The following is a 23,758-nucleotide window of genomic DNA, read 5'->3' as shown; positions in this document are numbered from 1 at the left end:
GGCGAGGGGGGATTTCTATTCGGGGGAGGGATTTCTATTCGAGGGAGGGGTTATTAGCTTTCAGGCGGAAAGGGGTACACAAGTCCAAGAAAACTCATCAAAAATTTAGTTTATATTCAGTTTTATCACGTCTTTACAAGTCAGAGAAAGATTTCATGGGAGGGGATTGAATATTCCATTTTCCTAGCCTTTTTGGGGAACACAAAAAACTGTCTGAAATGAAAAGGAAATCAAATTCATTGTCATTTTACAACAGCAGAGCTTTAAAATTTGATTATTTACTGTACAAACAAGAACTGTAATCATTAATTCGACTTTGATATGTGAAGTGTTTTATCTTATCGTACTGACTGAGCTAATTTTAGACTTTTTTTTCTCTCGAAAAACGTTAAATGGGACTATTAATCCAAATAATACTACTAGCAAAAAGAGGTTATAATCTACCATATTGACCGTCTCAGATTAATCCAGTTTTTAACAAAATTTAAATTATCATAAAATAAAATGAGGTAAGGGTAGCCAAAATTCATTTTTCATTTCGACATAACATAAAACGATGCTTTTCGGTAGCTGCATTTGCGACCATATTGCAGGAAAATCCTGCATCTAGCACCAATATCAATGATATAAAGAAACAGCGTAACCAAAACCTAAGAAATATTTTTTTCTCAGAAATTTAACTGAAACATATTATATTTTAGTTTTTTTCATGCAACCATATAGTTTTTTTGCTGCATTTGCAACCATATTGCAGGAAAATCCTGCATCTAGCACCAATATCAATGATATAAAGAAACAGCATAACCAAAACATAAGAAATATTTTTTTCTCAGAAATTTAACTGAAACATATTATATCTTAGTTTTTTTCTAATTATTTTTTCTTAATTTTTTTCGTCTCTGAACTTTTTTTTAACCTAGTGCATAGGAATTGAACATTATTGTCTCCATTCACCTCAAAGAAGGAATAAAGAAAAGAGCACCCTTTTTAGTTATGTCCAATCTTAAAATTTTACATTATTTAACTGCTTCAGATACACAGACGTACTTTACATTCAACTCTAGAAGGGTATGGTCTTGAATTTGAATCCTTAACGAGATACAGGGTGTATATATTTCGGGTATTCATTGGAATAAAACCAAAAAACATTAAGTTAAAGGATCCTAAATGTTCTGTCTATTGGAAACAGTTCGTGCTGTAATTTCTGGTCCGGATAGCCCCTCCTTCTTTGGTACCCCTTTCTACAAATGTATGACAACTTCCACTAAAACAAACGCTGAAAAATAAGGACATGATATTATTCTGTTATAGAACATTGGTTGAAAGCTTATTATTTGATTATAATTCCCTTTTGCTAAAATTATATAATCTACGTCCGTTGATGCATCACGATTAAATTGAATAAACAGTCAATAAATCGTTAAAAACTGCTGTGTTTGCTTTAAGCTCTTACTACCACTCTTATTTAAACCGGTGTACCCGTAAATTGAATCGACTGTGACGGAATCGAGAATCGGAAAACACGTGGGAAACAAACAACTCGAGCTAAATATTTGCACATTAGGGGGATTGGGGATAAAGTACAGACAAGCTGCAGTCAAAATATGTTAACTACAATGAATCTGCATTAAAACTAACGAGCTCATTAATTAATTAATTAATTAACAATTAATCTGCATATAATGAAGCAGGAATTGTTGTTTTTAACACTTTTATATAGCCAAAAAAGGAGAAAAGGGTTCACAAAGGGCTTAGAATTGAATTTTCAAGTAAAACGACTATTATATTTGGAAAAAACATAAAAAAGGCATCGAGTGGTATATTCACCTTGATCGTAGGTTAGTAATGTAAACACCTCCACTTTTATCGAAGCTCGTACAAGTAAAAATCATTTTCAGTACAAAAGAATGTTTTGGTCAAGATTGATTGCTCGTGAGGGTGTACACAGTAGATGTTATAAACATTACAAGAAAGGCTATGCTTAACAGTTGAAAATATCTCAAAAATAGCGCCTTTTTAATACCCTACCACCAAAATTATTGCACATTTTGCCTCTTTTGCAGTTGAAAAGGAAACGACAGGCGTGTGCATAGGGAAGGGTTGGGGACTCTGGTTTAGATCTTCAAGATGAAAATTTTTTTTCTATTTTTCTTCACAGTTTCAAATATCTTCACTATTTTTTATGGTGAAGTAAAATGCACAGTTTCCAGTTAAAATATATTTTCAAACCAATTTACGGTATAAATAGCTTCACCGTTTTTTACGACGAAATATAATTCACGGTTTCATGGTTCACGTATAGTTTCAAATAAACTAATGGTTCAAAAAAAATTTACCGTTTTTTACGATTTTGATAAGCTTGTGAACACTTATGCATTTGGTTCACAGGACTAATAAGTTTCTATTGCAATAAGCCAATAACTTAATAATTTGAAAAAGTTCGTTACTCAAAAAAAAGTTCGCTTTTAAAGCTCTACATCAAGATTATCATATATTTCGCCTCATTTTCATTGTGGGAAAGAAAATAATAACACGTACAGAGGGAAGCGATGGGAAATCTGGTTGGGACTTTCAAATCCCCGGTATTTTCATAATATAATTTTTCAAGTAATTTCAAACAATTAGATATTGAAAATAAAAATATCAAAAGAGTCAAGTCAATTAGTATGGCATCGGTGCAGCTAACATGTGTGTACCTATATTTTTTATTTATAAGCACCATGAAGAATACTGACTTACAACATTAGTGACATACAAAGCAAGTTGCCCTCGTCTGCTTGGCCTTTCTATTAAAATTGCAAGGAACGAGCCAATGAAAGCTGGTAAAAATCCAGCGTTAAACTTTGTGAACCCACCAGAAAAGTATCTGAAAGAGAGACAAATCTGTCACTATTTTCAAGGTTCAAAACATGTTCTTTCTTAAAACTACAAGCAGGGCTGTGTTAATACATGGGCCTGATTGACACTGGCCTGGGGGGGCCAACTAGTAAGTGTCTCAGAGCTCAGCAAGTGTAGAGGGTGCACGAGCCTAGAAACCCTGGATACGGTAATTGCAAAGGCGTGAAAATGTTATTTAAAACGAGAGAAATACCTTAAGTGCAACCTGAAATAAAGGAAAACAGAACAAACACTATATCTGGCACACTCAGTTCTGAGGAGTAGGGTGTACAACTCTGTTGTGGTAAGTTGAATGGCCCTATATCCAGTGCTTCCACAACTCAATATCTCCAAATTTTAAAGCCACGTTTTATTTGAGACAAAATAGTTTTAATTTGGGCTACCGTTTCCAGTCTTGTTTCGCATAATTCCATTTTATTTGAGCCTTCGTTTTGTTTCGTTTCGGTACTACCTTTGACAAATAAAACGCTAGAAAAGAGCTAGGCAGCTTACTGGCAAAAGTATTCAAAATCTGCGAATGCTTCTTAGGAGTTACTAACTTTTTTAAGGTTAGGTTAGACCAAAAGGTGCTCAAATTTGAATTTGCAATAGAAGCGATTATTATATTCGTAAAGAGCATAAAAAAGGCATCGAGTAGTATATTCACTTTATTGGTAAGTCAATAATACGAACTGTCATACATTTACCCATCTGGGAATGCTGAAAGTGAAGTCTGGCTTTTTTTAGGATTCAAAAAGAAACAAAGTACTGGAATTTGCTAGAGTTATACCTTACAGTAGGCACAGAAAAACAGTGCCGTGCACATATCTGGAAAAATACATCCACCAGGTAAATATTTTCTGACGTCATTTTTATGAAACAAGGGTGAAACTACCTGGACGAACAAGTTTCGATTTTGGGGATCTATTTACGGAAAACGGTACTGTCCCTTACGAGATATCCCGAATAAAACGGCTTTGACCTAACTAAATACGTAAAAAAACGCTATTAAGCAAAGAGGACTGAAACTACACTGAATCAAGATCAAATAAAACGCGGCATAAGGCTAGCCTAAATTTGTTATCATAACGTATTATAGCCCCGATGTGTTATCATAGACGTATTAAGCCAAGGCAGAATCAAAACTCTCAAGCCTTTGGAATAGCTTCATAACTTTGTTGATTGATGATTTGTGTTCCGACATCCTATCACTTAATTTTTGGTATGAACTCCAAATATAAAAACAGCAACAAAAACAGGGAAGTTTATACCCATAATTACATAGAATAAGGCTAGTTTTAATCTTCCTGCATTTAAAAAAGCTTTATACTTTGTTAAAACACTTAAATGTGACATTGAGGTTGTGGGTTTTTTTAGTTCTTGCTAGTTTGTCACTCAATTTTGAAAAATAGGTTCAGACAATGAAATTCTTCTTATCGCCAATCAATGAGATTTTATTAGTTCAGGATTGGGACGTTGATATTTTTTTCTGCCTTTCTACCTTGCATCTTTTTGATAGAATCTAACAAAGAAAAAGGTTATGACAGACAGAGAAAAATACATCAACACCCTAAACTCAAGGCGAGGCCACAGTCACACCTTGTGCCTACAATGATACAAATTTGCAGTATTTGACTTCAAACAAGGTGCAACATGCCTCAGTTTTGCTAAAAAGCTGACAGGGAGAGTGGGGAGGACCACAGACCCATTCTGTTCCTTCTATCCCACAGGTTGAAAAGCCTTGTATCATTCTGGTGCTAACAAGGCATACGCGTCTATATTTTGACTAGAAAGTTGGCAATTTCAACGGAGGAAAATTGGGGGAGATACCGAAAATCCACTTAAGTCTTTAATTTATATAGATTGAAAATTCGAGTGTTATTCCAGTTCGAATTATTCGCTACATACCTATCTTTTTTCTAAATGTTGATGGTAGGTAACGTCATTGCATTTGTCACTGCTGTCTCAAAGTGCACTATTTCTGATTCAACCAACCTTTTTCCTGTATTTTCTGACATCAAATAAATATTGTTACCTTTACAAATGCCAAATCTGTAATGGCTACAAAACTTTGATGGTAGGTAACGTCATTGCATTTGTCACTGCTGTCTCAAAGTGAGCTATTTCTGATTCAACCAACCTTTTTCCTGTATTTTCTGACATCAAATAAATATTATTACTTTTACAAATGCCAAATCTGTAATGGCAACAAAACGTTGATGGTAGGTAACGTCATTGCATTTGTCACTGCTGTCTCAAAGTGCACTATTTCTGATTCAAACCAAACCTTTTTCCTGTATTTTCTGACATCAAAGAAATATTGTTACCTTTACAAATGCCAAATCCGTAATAGCAAAAAAACGTTGATAGTAGGTAACGTCATTGCATTTGTCACTGCTGTCTCAAAGTGAACTATTCCGGATTCAAACCAACCTTTTTCCTGTATTTTCTGCCATCAAATAAATATTGTTACCTTTACAAATGCCAAATCTGTTATGGCAAAATGTGCAAAAACGCATTTTGTGACTTTTCTCCAAAACACGAAACCTACCCCAGATTAATCTGTTGATTTTAAAAACACAACAGGTGCAAGGTAAAGCTACAATACATGGTCTCAAACTGTAACACCTATTACTAGCATCCAATGCATCTAATGATAAGAACAACTGAACAATTTGGTTCTACCTCTGCAGCAAGATTGCAGCAGATAGACCTGCAGCAATATAGCTCTAAAATATCATTAATATTCAGCTTCAAACAATGTGCAACGTGTCTACCTTTCTGCTCTAAAGGTGGGGCGGAAGTGGTGGAGGGTGTTAGCACCCTTCAGAAGTAAAATAACTGTCTTTTGTCTTTTAATATTACATTAATTAGATAAACTTTTTCTGCCTGTTTTAATTTTTAGGTCTGAAAGAAACATTTTCAATATGTCATTTTCACCTTTTTGTTGGACACTCCACAAACTTGCTGTTGGATACAAGGACATAGTTGTTTTAACACCCAACAGACTTGATGCTGAATGCAAGGACATAGTTGTTGAGTAATATGTTAGAAAATTGATCAGTAACACCATGAGAAAGGCACTTTTGTTTTTTTTTGTTTAACCAAATTTCTGAAAAAAGACTACCATTAAAAGAATACAAAATTGAAATAAAAGTGCAGATGTTTTAGCATATTGGGGAGGACAAGTAAGAAATGGACTGAAAAATCCCACCTTCCTTCCCCTATGTATATCCCTGAATGTAGCCACTGAAGTGGGACTATGGCAAACATAGTTCTTTGGTAATTTTTTTAGCTATCTAAGTATAAACAAAGGTACAAATTAAAGGTATAATATTAAGTATAAATATAAGTATATAACACAACAAAAATGTGAAAAAAAGGAAAAATCTAGACCTGCAGCAATATAGCTTTAAAATATCATTAATATTCAACTTCAAACAATGTGCAACGTGCCTACCTTTCTGCTCTAGAAGTGGGGCGGAAGTGGTAGAGGGATGTTAACACCCTACAAAAGTAAAATGTCTTTTGTCTTTTAATATTACATTAATTAGATAAGCTTTTTCCGTCTTAGATCTGAAAGAAACACTTTCAATGTGTCATTTTCAACTTGTTGTTGGGCACTCCACAAACTTGGTATTGAATACAAGGACATACTTGTTGTAACACTCTACAGATTGTTGCTGAATACAAGGACATAGTTGTTGAGTAATATGTCAGAAAATTGATCAGAAACACCATGAGAAAGGCACTTTTGGTTTTTATTTTTGTTTACACAAATTTCTGAAAAAAGACTATCAGAAAAGGAATACAAGATAGAAATAAAAGTACAGATGTTTTAGGATATTGGGGAGGACAAGTAAGAAAGGGACTGAAGGACCCCACCTCCCCTCCCCAGTGTATATGCCTGGATGTAGCCACTGAAGTGCGACTATTGTAAACATAGTTCTTTGGTAATTTTTTAGCTATATAAGTATGCATATAAGTATGGGGTGCAAAAATTGCCTTTTTGCATTTGGGGAGAGAAAAGGTCATACTGATAACCCTGGAGAAGAGCTTTCCAGCTCCTATCAAAGAAAATAAACAGATTCGTATTTTTCCTGTAAGATTTCATTGATGTATTCTGCAGGACTCTGTCACAAATTATACACATTCAGATACTATGTATATACATATTATATACAGTCAGAGAGTGTTGATGATGAACATTATGAGGAGTAACTTTTAAACTTATTTACCTGACAGCACAGAAACTTCCAATGAAACCAAATCCATTGAAACCAAGAAATGCTGAAGACTGAAGTATCCCTCTAAGCAACTTTTTTATATCTGCTGGAACAGGTTTCTTTCCTCTTGCCACATATGACAACTAAAATAAATTAATTATAAATAATTGTGTACAAATTAGACCCCTAGTCTAATAAAGGATAAGAGCAGGATTTTAAAGTGTTAGTTAACAAATAAGCATTGGAGTATGAGAAGGGGGTTGAATTACAGCCTGTTGTCTTTGGTACAAAAAATGTTGTGTTCTGTAGTTTGTTTCTATTTAGCACTTATATATGCATATAAATACTGCTTCGCACATTGAAAGTCAACATTTTGTACAATATTCTTCTCTATTACTGTGGCAAAATTCTTCTAATGAGTCAAGCACCCTTGCCCTCCTGCACTAATAAAACTTTGGTATGTTTATGATTAAAAACTGTATGTCTGGCACTGTTCAAGCTTGACAGATCCTATGAAATAACTTGGGCTATACTTGAGCCTAATCTAGAACAATAGTCCAACCTAGTCCTAATTTTAGTCAATAAAAGGAATTACACCAAAATTATCAAACAGCGAAAATTTTGTTGTCATTGCTGCTAGATTAACAAGGGAAAGCAGTACATACATAAAAAAATACACAACTAACACAGCAACCAAGTGAAGCATAAAAACTGTTCAATTCCTTTTTTATGCTTTTTGAAATAAAAGGATCCAATCACTTGCAAATATATTATATTAAACTGGTTATCTTCTCAGTCTGGAAATTATCTCTTTCTAAGATTGAGTATATAATTTATCAAAATATTATTTAAAATCATTTTTAAAAGTGGATAATAAAGGAGAGAAACGTGGTAATCTGATTAATAGAAACATGTTGTCTTAAATTATAGCTTTGAGCAATCTAAGCATTACTCCTTGTGCAGCTCTAGAGTTGATAATGTGAGTTGTATTCAGGATTCTTTAGTGACCCAGTGCACTGTGCTTATCCATAGTTTCCCAGTTGAGTTTCCCTGACTTGTTGTTTCCAAAACACTTCCCTGAGGAACTCCACTGAAAACATGCTTGGCCAAAGAAAGAATATATCTGCCAGTGTCATCAAATAACTGAACACATTAAGATTGTATATAAAGAAAATCAAGGATCCAGAGCAGGGCCTTCCCTTCAAGCTTAATAGCATGCAATTTGATTGCAAGTTGCTTGTGACAAGCTTTAGAAAAGACAAGCAGAATCATGTGAGCAGGCACCCCTGTACCACATAACTTAAAGATATGACCATATGATTCAAGGAGATTGGTATCAATAGACCTTCCAGGACAAAAGGTTTGCTGTGAGCTGTGCAAGAGATTATTTGCTTCAATGTGTCTTATAACTACAGAATTGATTATTCTTTCAAGAACCTTAACAACTGCTAATGTCATTCTAATAGGTCAGTAATTTTCAGCAAGGCTCTTTCTACCTTTCTTAAATATTGGAATGATATGGGCTGTTTTCCAATCCAGAGGTAGTCTGGAAAGATTTAATGATAACTTGAACAGTGAGAAAACAGGTTGACACAAGACATTTGTCTAGTGTCATTTGTTTGGCATTTGTGGAGGATACAAGAGCAGGTTTATTCATTTTGAAGGACATAAGTTCCATTAGAGCTATTGTATCATTAATCAAAATAGGTTCCATGTTATGTGATACATCATATATAGGAGGTGGGGGAAAAACAATGCTGAAACTGGAAGAAAAAAAAGATGCAAATTGTTGGTTTAAAATTTCAACTTTCAGCATAGGATCAGCAACTGGCTGACTATTGTGCAGGAAATCAGGGATTGTACATCTGAGGTGACATTTTTGAGAGGCATAATGCCAGAAAAAATTAGGATTATCCCTAACATCTAAGCCAATTTTTCTTCAAACCTTCTCTTCAACTGCTTGATATGGTTGGTTGTCTGGTTACAAAAAGTGTAAAGATTTAATAGTTTTTGAAGTTTTCTTCTTCATGTACTGATTCCATACTTGGTGTTTTCTGTTAATTAACTTACTTATTTCAGTTGTTAAAAAAGACAGATTTTTGTCCTGTTTAGCCCCAAAATTCTGGTGCATGACTTTTCAGCATGCAAAATTACAGTTTTCACATTAGACCAACTCTCATCAATATCATTGACTATAAGCTATTTCCAATAGATATTGGCAAGTCTTTTGGACAACTTTGACACATTTTTGATGCTTGGAAGAGAGTTGTTTAGTAGACAAACACAACTCTGAAATATTTAAAACATGGTTGCTATTACCAAAAGATGTGGTCATTACATTCTCAATAGATAGATAAATTTATTGCACATTTGAAAAATAGAATAAAACCACAAATGGAATAAACAAACAAACAAAAAGGAACAAAAACTTAAGGACAAATCACAATGGCAAGGCTACTGGACTCGATTGACTTAAAAATCCATCTGGCACCTGATGAAAGCTGCAATGGAGTCTGCAACACCAAACTAATGCAATACCTACAAATTCCTTGTCCATAGTCATAAATTGAGCTGAAATTTTGCATATTTATAATAATCTGAGTGGAGCTGTCTTTTGTTACTTTAGGAAAAGATATTCCAAAATGAAAACATAGCTATAAAATGATGTATAACCAAAGCATTGTATAGCCAGGCTCAAATCTGCTAGTTATATATATACATATATATATGTATATATAATTTTGTTGGAAATAGAATGCTATACACTTTTCTTGCCTTTTCTCCAAAATGATTTATCTGAAGGGAATGTGTAAAAACCATACTCAACCCAATAGGTCTTCTTAAATAAACAATAGCATTGGATAAAACAACATCATCATCACCACGCTTGACAACATAGTCTAATGAATTTGCTTCTTTTCTGCAAAATGCAAAAGCTTCACTTTTGTTAGCATTAAATGCAACCATTCTGTTTATATGCTGTTCTAAGTATATCAAAATTTTCTATAATTCTAGAAAGGTAATGGTTTGTGTTGAAAATAACATCTGCATAATTTAAAAGCAAGAGATCCATTCCCAGGAAAATAAAACTCATTTTTGCTGAAATCTGGCTATCAAGAACTCTATTATTATGTCAGTGGTGACAAGATAACACCCTGTTGGATTGCTTTCCTCACTGGTACTGAGTTATGTAGAATAATTGTTCCACTTGTAAAACTGATCTATCCCATGTTTATGTGCACCAAGTAATAACTGAGAATGAATTCTGGAGTCAAAGTAATAAGAAGTTCAGGCTTACTGAGAATAATCAAATGGATTGAGGTAAGGTAATTAAGGTAAGTATATCCTGGGAAGGTATTTTAAAGTACTCACCTCCACTCCTTCTCCCTCTATAGGACCCTGAAATTTGCCTACATGACAGGTTCATACCTATTGAAATTTTGACAAAACAACATTTTACCTTAATTTTCAGTTACTAGTTGCTTTTTCTCTGCCTTTAGTTCTGAAAATGCAATTCCTGTTATTTGAGAAGAATTTTGAGCCATATCAATGTTCTTTTTCCAAAATTTAGGAAATGTATTTGCATATCTTTAAAACTTTTTAAATGGAATTGAGCAAAGTTATGAAGCTGAAAACAATTTTGTTGTACTTCAATTAAGCAGAAGATCTATTATGCAAGGTTTCACTTTTATAACACACATATTTTTAAAGGTCAGGGCCCTCTAGAGGGAGAAGGAGTGGAGGTAGGTACTTCAAAATACTTTCCCAGGACATATTTTAGCCTGTAGACCCATCACTGAAAGTTTCAGTTTCCTAACCTAAACCCTTTCAGAGATAGCAAGAAGTCAATTAACTAGAATTGTACCCATTATTTTGCTCAACTTGTCCCTGTATCCATCAGAGGTGATTCTAAGCCTGGAAAGGGGTGTTTTTATACACTTATGGTACACCATACCCTTCTCCAAGATTATAAGGCCTGAATCTACTACTGGCATTAGTTATGAAAATTTACTGTACAGGTGCTACTAACTGTAGCCTACCTCTAGACCTGATTATAAAGCAATCAAAAAGATACCCTACTAAATAGACAGAAGTGTATATTCTCAGGCTTTGCTTAAATGCTATAGCTCCCACACCAACGGCAGAATCAGCACACGATGTTGTCCACGGATGACCAGCATCATAGCAGCTACAAATTAGCTTGCTGGCAGACATCTCAACTATAGAATGGTTCCTTGTATAGATAATTATGCTTTGAAATCTTCTACGCATGTAAGTATCTTATACGTCTCTCTCGCCGCATATTTTTGCAAGTTTTAGCTTTCAATTGCCGATTGCATTGAATTGACGACGTGAAACTATGACGGGAATCATTCTTAAAGGTGTAAGATCTTAAAAGTGAAATATTAAAAGATGAATCATAATGGAATTATAAAAGAAAAATAAAATCAATAAAGGGGAATTTTCATTGCAGTGACTCCACTTCAAATAAATTACCAAACTATGCTGCATAAAATTAATAGGACTGCTGCAAGTGAGAAAAAAAGCTTTCTAAGGAAGTGTCGTATTATTCTTTTTGGGGGGGCCGCAAGCTCGACATCTCCCTTAAAGCTTAGCTTAGAGACAGCTCTCATTCTCATTTTTGGTAAGAAATCAATATTGACAGAATTTTACAAAACTGCTTGGCCTATTATCTTGCTTAGCTCACCGAAATAAAAACATCTCTGCAAAAACATTAGACAGGCTTGCGACGCTCTTCACTGATGGCATTGACAGCATGTAGCCGTTTTGACGGTATATGCGGTGTGCTGGCGAAACACCAGAATTTTCCTTCACGCTGGCACTGGCATCTGTATAATAGACCAATTTCTAACTTTGTTTGGCCAGCAGCACGCTGGCGCAACGTCGAAATTTTCTCCATGCCGGCGCGCTGTCGATAGATCGGTGCGGGGGCTTTATAATAGACAAATTTTATCTTTATTTCTACTCTCATGAAAACTTGAAATATTTGATAAGTATCAATCGATTTTGGGCGAGGAGACCTCAATTCGCCCACGAATGTCCAGGCTTCCCTAATACTAAATTTAGACTTTCTTTTCTTTTCTTTTCAGGTGCTTGGTAGCTTTGTATTAACCAAAGAGACCCACATAAACTTTCGGAGGAAAAAAACGTTCAAGACATTCCGTTGGTTTTTGGTAATTAACTCAGTACCATGAAGACGTCAGACACGACCTTGAGGTATAACAAAGATTATATGTACCTTTTACTCTAATTAGATACAGATATGCTAGGCGATTGTCTTTTCTTCATTTATACATAGATCTGACAGGTAGCCTCTGAAAAATTGGTTTCTATGCTCTTTATGTAATTTACCGCTCTAGGCTATAAAAAAAAATCGTCAAAATAAAATCTGAAGCTGTAGTTAGGAATGTTAAAGATAGATTAAGTTTCAGTTACAAATATGATGTCGACACAGGCAAAAAAAACGCCTTAATTATTTTGCCTATGAGTTTCGAAAGCCAGATATTGCGTTCGCTAACCATTTATTGCATTCTAAATTCCGGAGCCACTAAAAGAAAGTCAAGGACAATAAATAAAAATCTGGGTCACCACAGTCAAAATAAACATTAAACAGATAGTTAAGTTCCAACGAAAAAGTAAATATAGGACAGACAATGGCACAAATCTAAATCTTTTGTCAAGTCATAAGGCAAGGGAGCAAGCTGCCAGCTAGCTTAAAAGCTAAGGAGCGGGTGTCTTGGTAGAAGTGGAAGTAAAATTGAATTTTGACATCCAGGAAGATGAAAAATCGATCTATTTAAATGAATGTGTATCAGTTATTGTCAATTTTTCTTTTATTGGTTGCAAATCTTAAAAAAGATCAAAAAGAAGACTTATAGAAAATTGTAAGCACATAAAATCACATTCAGCCAGAAAGCCTAAACACCTAAGGGGAGATTGAATCCATGGAAAAGTATACTCATTGAAGACTATGAATCGTGACAGTTGCCCTGGGACAATGAAAATTGCAGACCTTTTTTTTTTACTTAATATTGAATATGTAGTGGCATTAACTTGAATGCTTCTGAGAGTTTTCCTTAACGAACGCGATTCCTGGGCTTAGGACCTACTATGGTCTTACAACAAATTCAACAAACAGAAAGTTTCCACAACTATAGAGCATTTTCAAACTTTATATTTTTTATCACAATCTAAGCTACCCTCCATATTTTCCAAATTTGAGGAGTTGGATGGCGACATGTTCCAACGACGTTAATACGTATTCTTTTTGATTGTGAGAAAAACTGATTTTCATAACGACTATATAACGGATTTGGAGAATTTCAGTAATATTCCGTCTAAAGAGAAATCAGTGAGTTAAATTGACAGTTATACTTTCTCTATAGTTCCATTTTTATAGGACTCACAGACTCATATTGTCTGGAATAAATGCTTGAAATCAGTAGGACAGCGAACAGTGTTGCCAATGCTCAATGCTAGTTCTGGGACAGTTTCATGCGAGAACAGTGTCGTCATAGTAGTGTCTAAATAAATAGAAACCAAATGGGTGGAATATCTAAACGAACTATCAGTCGCCAAAAAAAGGTGCCGGTAAATGTGTAGTATGTGATGCCAATTTAGCTGATGATAGCTACGCACTACTATGCAACGGCTGTGAAATGGGGTTGTGAGTAGAGTTCATGAAAACGTCGAAATGAGAATACTGAAGAAATCAGAATACTAATAATGAAAGGATGCAGAGCTGTTCAGTTAAATGTTCTTTTATGGTGCAGTTGGGTCATAAGCAGGCTAACAAAAATAGAACAGTTAAGTTAATATTTAAGTCACCAACATACCGATGTTCATCCGCCTTCTTTTTAACAAGCATAGAAGCTGAGCTTAAGGCAAAGATTCCGTATTTTGGGATTACATAACAGGAGTGATGCTGATCTGGCGATAAAAAAGAAGTATGATGCTCTGAAAAAATAATTGAAGGAAAAGATTGATGCTGGTGAGGTTGGTTGGAGGATTAAGACTCGCAGGAGTGAGCCGGAATTAGTTCAAGAACAGCGGGCTTTCGGTACCCAAGCCGAATTTGAAGTGTCGCAGTGATCCCCTTTTTGTGCTTTACACTAACGCATATTGTCTCTCCTCCAAATGGGCAGAGTTTAGTGAGTTAGTTAATGAACGGAAACCACACGGAGTCACTGTTACGGAAGTTTTAGTGAAACATATCAGTAATCCATTTATTTTCGCTTCGCTGTTACCGCGTTATAGTTCTGTGTTTACATTTAAGAATCTATAGGGTTTTCTGTAGTAAATAATCCATTAGTAGATTCAGTGTCAGAATGCGTTTGGATTGATATCAAGGTACCTCCTCAAAGTAATTATATGCATATTGCTGTTTTTATCGGAGTCCTACATCCAGTCTCAAAAGCCCTATTAACACCTTAATATTCTTTCGTGCCTTTCTCGTCGTGCAAAATGTTGTTTCAAATTACTTATTTTGGATGAATTTAATTTACCGTGCATAGATTGGTGTGTTCATAGTACAAGTCAGCTAAGAACAGCAGTTTTAGAGCAAGATAGGATACTTTCCCATGTATTTTGTACTTTGTCATTACTCAATCTGTAGATGATGTTTTGAACATAGATTTTAGACCATCTTTAGGTAAAAGTGATCATTTTGTCTTTGAGATTTATATGAATACTAATGTTCGGACAGAGGGGGTTGACACTTTGAGGCATAATTATATTAGTGCAGATTATGAATCTATGGAGAATTCTATTTCGTCTCTTTATATCATGCATGAGTTGAAAACTGGTCAGGTGGCTCCAGATTCAGCTGGGTTGTAGGATTTAAAGTCGCGTAGGGGGAAATTTGTTCAATTGGTAAGTAGTTGTTCTGACCACCGAAGAAAGCCTTAGCTCTCACGTCAAGTACTCTAAGCAAATCGTGAAAAAATAATCTTTAGCAGTCTCATATTTAATCGCGTAATAACAAAAACAAGCCACGGCAGTCATAAAGCAAATTGCAAGATGAGAAATAGGATTACTAAGCTTCTTAGAGCCAATCGTGAAGCCGTTGAGATGCGTAATATTCAATTTAGTACTACAAAAGGCCCACATTTTTAATGACCCTTTTGCTTCTGTTTTTGCTAAGTCAAAACGAAAACCCCCACATTTTGAAATACAAGCAACATCACCTGAAACATCTTCACCCTTTGATGCTTCAGATTTTTTAGTAAATTAAGTGCTTGATATTCTTGAAAAATGTGACACATCAAAATCACCAGAAATAGACGGATTCGCAAGTGAAATATTAAAAAATAGCTGCGGAAATTGCATTAATTAAATCTATTAATTAATTTATTTAATGAATAAATTAATTTAATATTTAATTTATCTTTTGCACGTGGGTCGTGTCCCTCTGGCCGGAAAAAAGCATTTGTAAAACACTTTCATAAAAAGGATTCCAAATCAGATTTTACAAATTATCGGCCAATTTCAATCACATCTATTCTTTGTCGAGTGATGAACAAATTGATTACAGAGCAAATTCAGAAGTACTTCGATGACAATAGTCTTTGGAGCCCTGCTCAACATGGTTTTTTGAAAACAAAAATCTAGTAATACCCACCTTCTTTAGGTAATTATTGACTTTAAGGGCTTTGCAGACCTAGATATACCATTTGATTGTGTTTATATTGACATTTCAAAGGCTTTTGATAAGGTTTCAAATCTCTTACTTCTTCGCAGTAACAACCTAGGACCAAGAACAGTTTCATTAATAGCTGACTATCTAAAGGAGTGTACTCAACACATTGTTGTTGGGGAGATGACATCATCTACGATTGAGGTAATAAGTGGGGTGCCCCAGCAGAGTTGCGTTGGACCTGTTTTATTCTGTTTATTTGTTAACGACTTGTCTTCTTCTATCCATCTTTCATTTTAAATTTGTTTTGCCTACGACTTGAAAGTCCACTTACCGATGAAAGATCTAACAGACGTACAATTTATACAAAAGGACATGGATTCCCTGACTCAGTGGTGTGAATCAAATTCCATGTTTATAATTCCGTCCAAGTGTGTTGTTTTACATTATGGTCGCAGGATACCTCGCCATTACATATATATTTTGTCTGGTACAAGTGTCCCTTCTGAAAAAATTGTTGTAGACCTTGGTATCCATTTCGATACCCAACTAAAATTTAATAAGTATGTTTCGGCAATCCATAGAAATACGAATTACCGTCTATTGTCTTTGAAGAGAAGCTTCCGAAAATTTAATCTTCGAAATTTACTTTTGCTTTACAAGTCTCTTGTTCGTCCACTTCTCACACTTCCATCTGGTTTCCTTTAAATGTAATGGATGAGCTTCGCGTAGAAAAGGTACAACGAAGAGTGTCAAGGATGATTCCTAACCCTTAATATCTTCCCTAAAAAGAGCGACTCTCTAGACCTGGTATTCCGTCATTGCATTTCAAACGGCGTTGTAATGGCCTTATAAACGTCTTTCGTATTGTAATAGGTTTAGATGACCTAGATTTTGATTCACTTTTCAAACACAGTCACTATCACACAACTCTATCCGTTAAAGCCGTGGAATCTGGGAATTTGCAGATATTTAAACGTTCTTTAGTGGAGACACCTTTCTTTTTGGGAGTTTTTGATGTTTAGTTGTTAGTTACAAGTTGATCTTTGGTTATGAGTTTTTGTTTAAGTTTATGAGTTTTACAGTTTTATAATTATGACTTTGGATAAGAGTTACTATTTTCTGATATTAAAAAAAAAATTAGTGTTGCTAGTTAGCTTATTTCTTGTTTTGTGCCTATAGCGACAAGCATTATTGCTTACCGTTAGATGTATTAATAATAAATAAATAAAAATAGCCTTTCGGGATCCAAAATAAAAAAAATCTATCAAATGCAAAAAGCTATTAGACAACCGTGATCTAAGATGTTTAATACAATTTTACCAACCAAAACCAAGTATAATCACTGAGTATGATCGTAAATGCATATATCGTATATAACAAGTTCTAGATATTGAAGATACAGGGTGAGATAAGAGAAAGCTAAATGTTTTAAAATAGAATACCAGTATATACGTAGGAAAATAACAATTTAAAGAAATTTAAGATCAAATAGGCTATGACAATTATTTTTGTAGATATTTTATAATTTGTTTGATAATTTGCTCCTGGGGTAAGTTGATTGCAAAGTATTTCATAAAACGCAGGCTACTTTTGTATAATATTGTCAGGCTAACAAGCCAATGTTACTATTGAGTATCAAAGGCTGCTTTTTGCCAGCTTGATAGTTTATGTATGGTTAATGCAACTCAAAACGTCACTCCCAACAAGATTTTATCAAGCTCCAAGGTGTGTATTTTTCAAATCTAAATTTGGTAAACTTCTAGTTTGGCTGCTTTATGCTATCTTTAAAAGGGGTTAGGTTAGGAAAATGAAACTTTCAGTAGGCCTAATAAATCCAGGGCCAAAAACAAACCCTTGGAAGGTTACTGCATAGCTTCCATGTTAACAATCTTCTGATTTCTAAGTCTTATAAATATGTCTACTCAACAAGCTAGGATAATCAGTCTGTGGGAGGAATTGATTGTACACTTCTCATTGAGAAGAAGTTGCATCCATTGTCTTGATATCCTTTTTTGACAGATTTCAATGATAGTTAGTAAAACATACATATTGAAATTTTGACAAAAAAATGTTTTACCTCAATTTTCAAATATCAGTTTTGGTAAATAGCCTAGTTCATAGCCTATTATTGACTTACAAATAAAGTGAACATACCAATCAATGCTTTTTTTCCTGTTCTTTACAAATTTAATAATTGCTTCTATCAGAAATTCAAATTTAAGCACTTTTTGACATAACATAACTAGCCTATAAATAATTTTGGCACTGAGAAAACATAGTATTATTTTGTCAAAAATACATAATTTAATTGAAAACTTGGATAAATTTATAGCAAACAGTATAACTGGCTTTTGTATAAAGTGAATATACCACTTGATGCCTTTTTTGTGCTCTCTACAAATATAATAATCACTTCTACCAGAAATTTAGATTTAAGCACTTTTTTAGCTCTTAAAAATAACAAATTTTCAAAAAATTATGACTGTTCATATAGCCTAACTGACTTACCAATAAAGTGAACATACCTCTTGATGCCTTTTTTGGTAAAATTCTAGTTAATTGACTTCTGTCTATCTAGGAAAGGGTTTAGGTTAGGAAAATGAAACTTTTAGGGATGGGTCTACAGGCTAAAGTATGTAATGGGAAGGTATTTTAAAGTACCTACCTCTACTCCTTCTCCCTCTAGAGGGCTTTGAAATTTGCCTACATCACAGGTCTATGCCTATTGAAATTTTAACAAAACAACATTTTGCCTTAATTTTCAATTACTAGTTGCTTTTTCTCTGCCTTTAGTTCTAAAAATAAAATTCTTGTTATTTGAGTAGAATTCTGAGCCATATCAATGTTTTTTTTTTTCAAAATTTGGGAATTATATTTGTATATCTTTAAACCTTATAGAATAGAATTGAGCAAAGTTATGAAGCTGAAAACAGTTTTGTTGTACTTCAATTAAGCAGACAATTTATTTTGCAAGGTTTCACTTTTATAACACACATATTTTTAAAGGTCATCGAAGGTCAGGGCCCTCTAGAGGGAGAAGGAGTAGAGGTAGTTGCTTCAAAATACCTTCCCAGGACATACTTTTGTCTGTAGATTCATCCCTGAAAGTTTCATTTGCCTAATCCAAACCCTTTCTGAGATAGCTAGAAGTCAATTAACTAGAATTTTACCCTTTTTTCAAGTTCTTTAATATTATAATTGCTTCAATTGCAAATTCAAATTTAAGCACTTTTTGAGCTCTTCAAAATGACAAATTTTCAATTAGAGTATGACTTATTGCTCATTTTCTGCAAAATAATACTACATTTTCTCAGCACCATCTTTTCCATTGAAAAAATAATGCTACATTTTCTCAGTGCTAAAATTATTTATAACAAGGTTAGGTTAGGTTGGGTTAGGCTAACTTAAAAATTGGTTAAATTAAAATTTCCAGTAGAAGCAATTATTATATTCATAAAGAGCATAAAAAAGGCATCAAAAAGTATATTCACTTTATACAAAAGCCAGTTATACTGTTTGCTATAAATGTACCAAAATTTGGTGTCAAGGAAGAAGAAAACAGTATAAATAGCAATTTTTTTTTTTTTTTGGGGGGGGGGGGGGGGTAAGATGGGCTTCATTAGATACAACCAACTCTGAGAGAGTATTGGCACTGTTCTTCCTCAGTGAAGTCAAACCATACAGATTGAATGGAGGCTGAATTTGCTGCAATGCTCAGCTCATGTACTGCATATGTATTTTGATCAGAGCCAAAACACTGCATTTGCATCCTACAACAAGAAAGGTTAGAAATGACTCTGTAACTAGGCATACTAATATGAGAATCTTCTAGCCTTGTTCTTGAATTCTTATGACAAGGCTCCTAAGTTCCTGTAATTTGTTTGTTAGTTGGTCAACATTAGATTGGAAAATATAAAAGTCTGGACTTGCATGTTGACTGCTGTTTATACCTGGTACTAGCTGATCCTCTTTGATAGGCTCAAAGGGGGTAGCATCTGACTGAGAGTCTTGAGACCTGATACCAGAACTAGCCTGATACTAGGGAATAACTCAGCATCACACAAGAACTTTGCCATAGGTCTTGGACACTTTCACATAGTCCTATACTATGCTCACTATAACTGGACACTTTATTAACAATGCTATATACAAGTCCCCTATCATGCAGGTTTATTGCTGCATGGGCACTGACTGGGAGGGGTTGCTTCCCTTTGGCTTGGTCAATTTTTTGACACAATTTGAAAGCCATGGATGGCTAAATTTATCTCCCCTGTGGCAGTTCTGGTTTTAAGCTCTTCTGTAAGCATTTACAGCAGGCATGGTCTTCCTTTGACATGTCATTTCTAATTGTATTTTACCCTGCTTCTCAAAAGATTTCTGCAGAATTTGCTTTTTTAATGCAAAGGAACTAACTGTGAATATGACTGGTGGTGGGTGGCTACCTGATGGCTGCACCACAGATTGCTCTCTGATGTGAGGCGGGAGTCTTTGTATGTTGGTTACTGAGTTGCATTTTATGCTGAAACCAATCTCTAGGATTGAAAGAATAGCTCTGCTGTCTCTTTTTCTTTTCTGCTGTCTCAGAAGGACCTCTTTTTGGAAATACCAATTATCCTATTTTGATGCATATATCCTTTCAGTGTTTCAGTTTTATCTATATATTAACAGAGATTCAATTGTCTTCTTATTTTAAAAATGTAACTTTTATTGTTTGATATTTAGCCTATTCTATAAATTATAAATATTAGATATAATTTTTTCTTTTCAATTGCTTGTCAAAACAGAGACCACATTTTGACTTTATGATGACAAATTATTGATGAAAATTTCACCTAGAATTCAGAGAAAAGGCAGGGTTCTTAAGGAGCAACCTGGCTTAATGGTAACCAAAACTCTAAAAAATGGAATTTTGATCCAATAGCTACATCAAAAGAATGGCATTTTAATGCTGATTTTAAATATATAAGTTTCATTAAGTTTAGTCTTACCTATCAAAAGTTACGAGCCTGAGAAATTTTGCCTTATTTCAGAAAATAGGGGGAAACACCCCCTAAAAGTCACAAAATCTTAACAAAAATCACACCATCAGATTCAGCGTATCAGAGAACCCTGTTGTAGAAGTTTCAATCTCCTATCTAAAAAAATGTAGAATTTTGTATTTTTTGCCAGAAGGCAGATCATGGATGCATGTTTTTTTGTTAGTTTTTTTTTCCCAGGGGTGATTGTATTGACCAGAAATGAAAAGTTCTAGTGCCATTTTTAAGTGACCAAAAAAATTAGAGGGCACCTAGGCCCCCTCCCACGCTAATTATTTTCCCAAAGTCAACAGATCAAAATTCTGAGATAGCCATTTTACTCAGCATAGTTGAAAAACCTTATAACTATGTCTTTGGGGACGACTTACTCACCCACAGTCCCCATGGGAGGGGCTACAAGTTACAAACATTGACCAGTGCTTACATATAGTAATGGTTATTGGGAAGTGTAGAGATGTTTTCAGGAGGATTTTTTGGTTGGGGGAGGGGTTGAGAAGAGGGGGATATGTTGGGGGAACTTTCCATCAAGGAATTTGTCTTGGGGGAAGAAAGTTTCCATGAAGGGAGCACAGGATTTTCTAGCATTATTTAAAAAAAAAAACAATGCAAAAATAATTATCAAAAAGTTTTTCAACTGAAAGTAAGGAGAAGTATTAAAACTTAAAACAAACAGAAATTATTACGCATATAAGGGGTTCTCTTCCTCCTAATATCTTGCTCTCTACACTAAAGTATTTTTAGTAACCAACTATTTATTCTATAGCTTTTGTGATTCAGGAGTCATTCTTTATGAATTGAGACAAAATTTAAGCTTTAATGTAAAGAGCAAGGTACTGACAAGGGGGTGAACCCCTCACATATGTACTAAGAACATGAGAATACAAAAGTTCATTACGTAAGCTAATTTATAAGTTACTAATTTATAAGTTGCTGTAGCAAAATAAGGGGCAGTTAAATGCTGAAGAAAAATCGTTTTTCCCAAAAAGAGGTCTTTTACCCTAGGAAAGATACTCTATAATCAGGATATCTGTCTAAGATTAGGATATGACTGAGTACTTGGGGCTTATATATTTATTTTAGGGCTATGTCACAAGTGATTATCATAGTTAGAGAGAGCATAAAATAAGATATCTAATGGTACCATTTTTATTTTATTAACTTATTTTCTTCTAAGGAGTCTAACTCTCTATTTCATAATATCAGTATAGACCAGAAAAAAATATAGCCTATAAAAACGTTTAGTTTTGTTTTATCAGTTTAGATTATAAAATGTTTAGTTTTATCAGTACACTAGAGAATTGTACTGCTCATAAGAAAATAGAATAATAAAAAATAGATTATTTCCTAATGAACACTATTTCCAAATAGGCTTATATTAGCTGTGCCCTTTTCCCATGACAATACTTCCTGTCCTCCCTGGTATTGCCAGATATAGCCCAAGAAAATATATCTCCTCTATTGATTTTCATTGCTTTATGTTTTGAATTTCTTTTTTAGTGGGAATTTGTAGTCTTAACATGTCAACACCATTACCTCATTACATTGAGGTAAAAGTTTTGAGAAAAAGTAGCTTATAGGTTAAACCTAGTATCTTATCTTTTAAAAGTTCCTGAAAAGGGAAGAAAAGATTAATTTGATAAAGCATTTTGCTAATTTTCTTATTTTCTTTGTTTTACTGTTTAAACAGTTAATATTAAGGTATTTAAGATATTTTTCCTTCTCTTCTTTTCACCCTGTGACTGGTTTTGTGGAATTTCTTTCTACTTTTTTTTTTTTTTCTGTTGTGTTTGGAAAGGCTTTCATCATGCCTAACCCCCATGATTCAGGGGGTTCGGGTGTTCTCACGGGTGAGGACAGTATCATTAGAGTATGGTTGACTAAAATAGGGCAGCCTGGTCTTCATAATCCACCACTGGGTGTAATCATGAAAGGAATTATGTTGTTGAGAAATCAATTTAATGAATGCCAAAAAGATACAATTTTGGTAGAATCCTCAAATGGTTCTAACTGCCTTAAGATCAGAAATCAAGCAGTACTGAACAAGATACTAGCGATAGGGGAGCTAGTTTTGGATAATAACCAATCATTAACATTCTCATGTGAGAAGGATTCCTCAGCTCAAGGCTCTCAGGGATTGCACTCAAACTCCCCCAACGGTTTCATGCCTGAGGGGCTGGTATTCTTTGACAAGGGTATTTTTACAAGTGAAACCTTATTAGATGAACTGATGGATCAAGGTTTCACAAGAGTACGTCCACTTTTCGGTCAACAGACATCTGACAAGATGAATGTTGATGGGTTTATCCTTACTCCTTCACTTGACCTTCCTGAATTTATTTGTATTCTGGGTATGGAAAAAAAAGTCAAGACATATATTCCCCGTGTCATGATCTGCAATCACTGCCAAAGGCATGGCCACACTGCCAAAGTATGTCGCAGTAAACCTAGATGTTCAAGATGTGCCAACAACCATCTAACATCTTCTTGTATTATTAAGAGAGATAATATTACGCTATTCAAGTGCCCCAATTGTCTTGGCAACCATCACGCTAAAGACAAAGCATGTCCTGTAACAAAAAATGTTGAAAAGGTTATTGTTAAGGCAGTACAAGAAAAAATCACTATTGGTGCTGCAAAAAAAAAGTATGCAGATATCCTTAAATCCAACATGCAACTAAATGACACAACTCCAGCTCTTTCTAATGAAGAATTCCCTCCCATTCCATCCCCTGAAAACCCCACTCCTAGCCCATTCATGTCAACTCAACAATCAGTATTAGAACCCCTAATCAAGAAAATAATTGATGATATCTTGACAGTTAGAATTCCTGAAATGATCAGCTCATTCCTATCCTCAAAATTTAAACAAATTGAAGATTCTATCTCAGGCCGTTTGGAAAAAATGTTTCAAGACTTTAGTTCCTCACATGCACCATCTGATAGAACATTTAAAGATTTCA

General features: G+C 34.4%; 2 protein-coding genes across 4 annotated transcripts in view; one reads left to right on the top strand and one right to left on the bottom strand.

The window, feature by feature from the left end:
- The window catches only part of LOC136029987 (transmembrane protein 135-like), a 60,966-nt gene extending 49,605 nt beyond the window's left edge, over positions 1–11,361 (bottom strand). Inside the window, exons 1-3 of the mRNA XM_065708572.1 lie at positions 11,184–11,361; positions 7,116–7,246; positions 2,740–2,866 (exon numbers count right to left, since the gene is read on the bottom strand). Of these exons, the coding sequence (XP_065564644.1) occupies positions 2,740–2,866; positions 7,116–7,246; positions 11,184–11,318 (393 nt within the window). The 5' untranslated portion in view covers positions 11,319–11,361. The remainder of the gene's footprint in view (positions 1–2,739; positions 2,867–7,115; positions 7,247–11,183) is intronic.
- A 5,789-nt stretch (positions 11,362–17,150) lies between these two features.
- LOC136029984 (ADP-ribosylation factor 6) overlaps positions 17,151–23,758 on the top strand; it is a 52,505-nt gene continuing 45,897 nt past the window's right edge. Inside the window, exon 1 of one of the 3 annotated variants that reach the window (XM_065708566.1) lies at positions 17,151–17,165. The gene's annotated coding sequence lies outside the window, so the exon portion shown is untranslated. Of the gene's footprint in view, positions 17,166–17,212; positions 17,312–23,758 lie in introns of those variants that run through there. The other 2 variants (XM_065708567.1, XM_065708565.1) reach the window with 2 other exon arrangements.

Source organism: Artemia franciscana, chromosome 8 (genome assembly GCF_032884065.1).
Source record: "Artemia franciscana chromosome 8, ASM3288406v1, whole genome shotgun sequence".
In the NCBI taxonomy this organism is placed as follows: domain Eukaryota; kingdom Metazoa; phylum Arthropoda; class Branchiopoda; order Anostraca; family Artemiidae; genus Artemia; species Artemia franciscana.
Note: the sequence above shows the minus strand (reverse complement) of the source record. Positions and strands in the feature narration are given on the sequence as shown.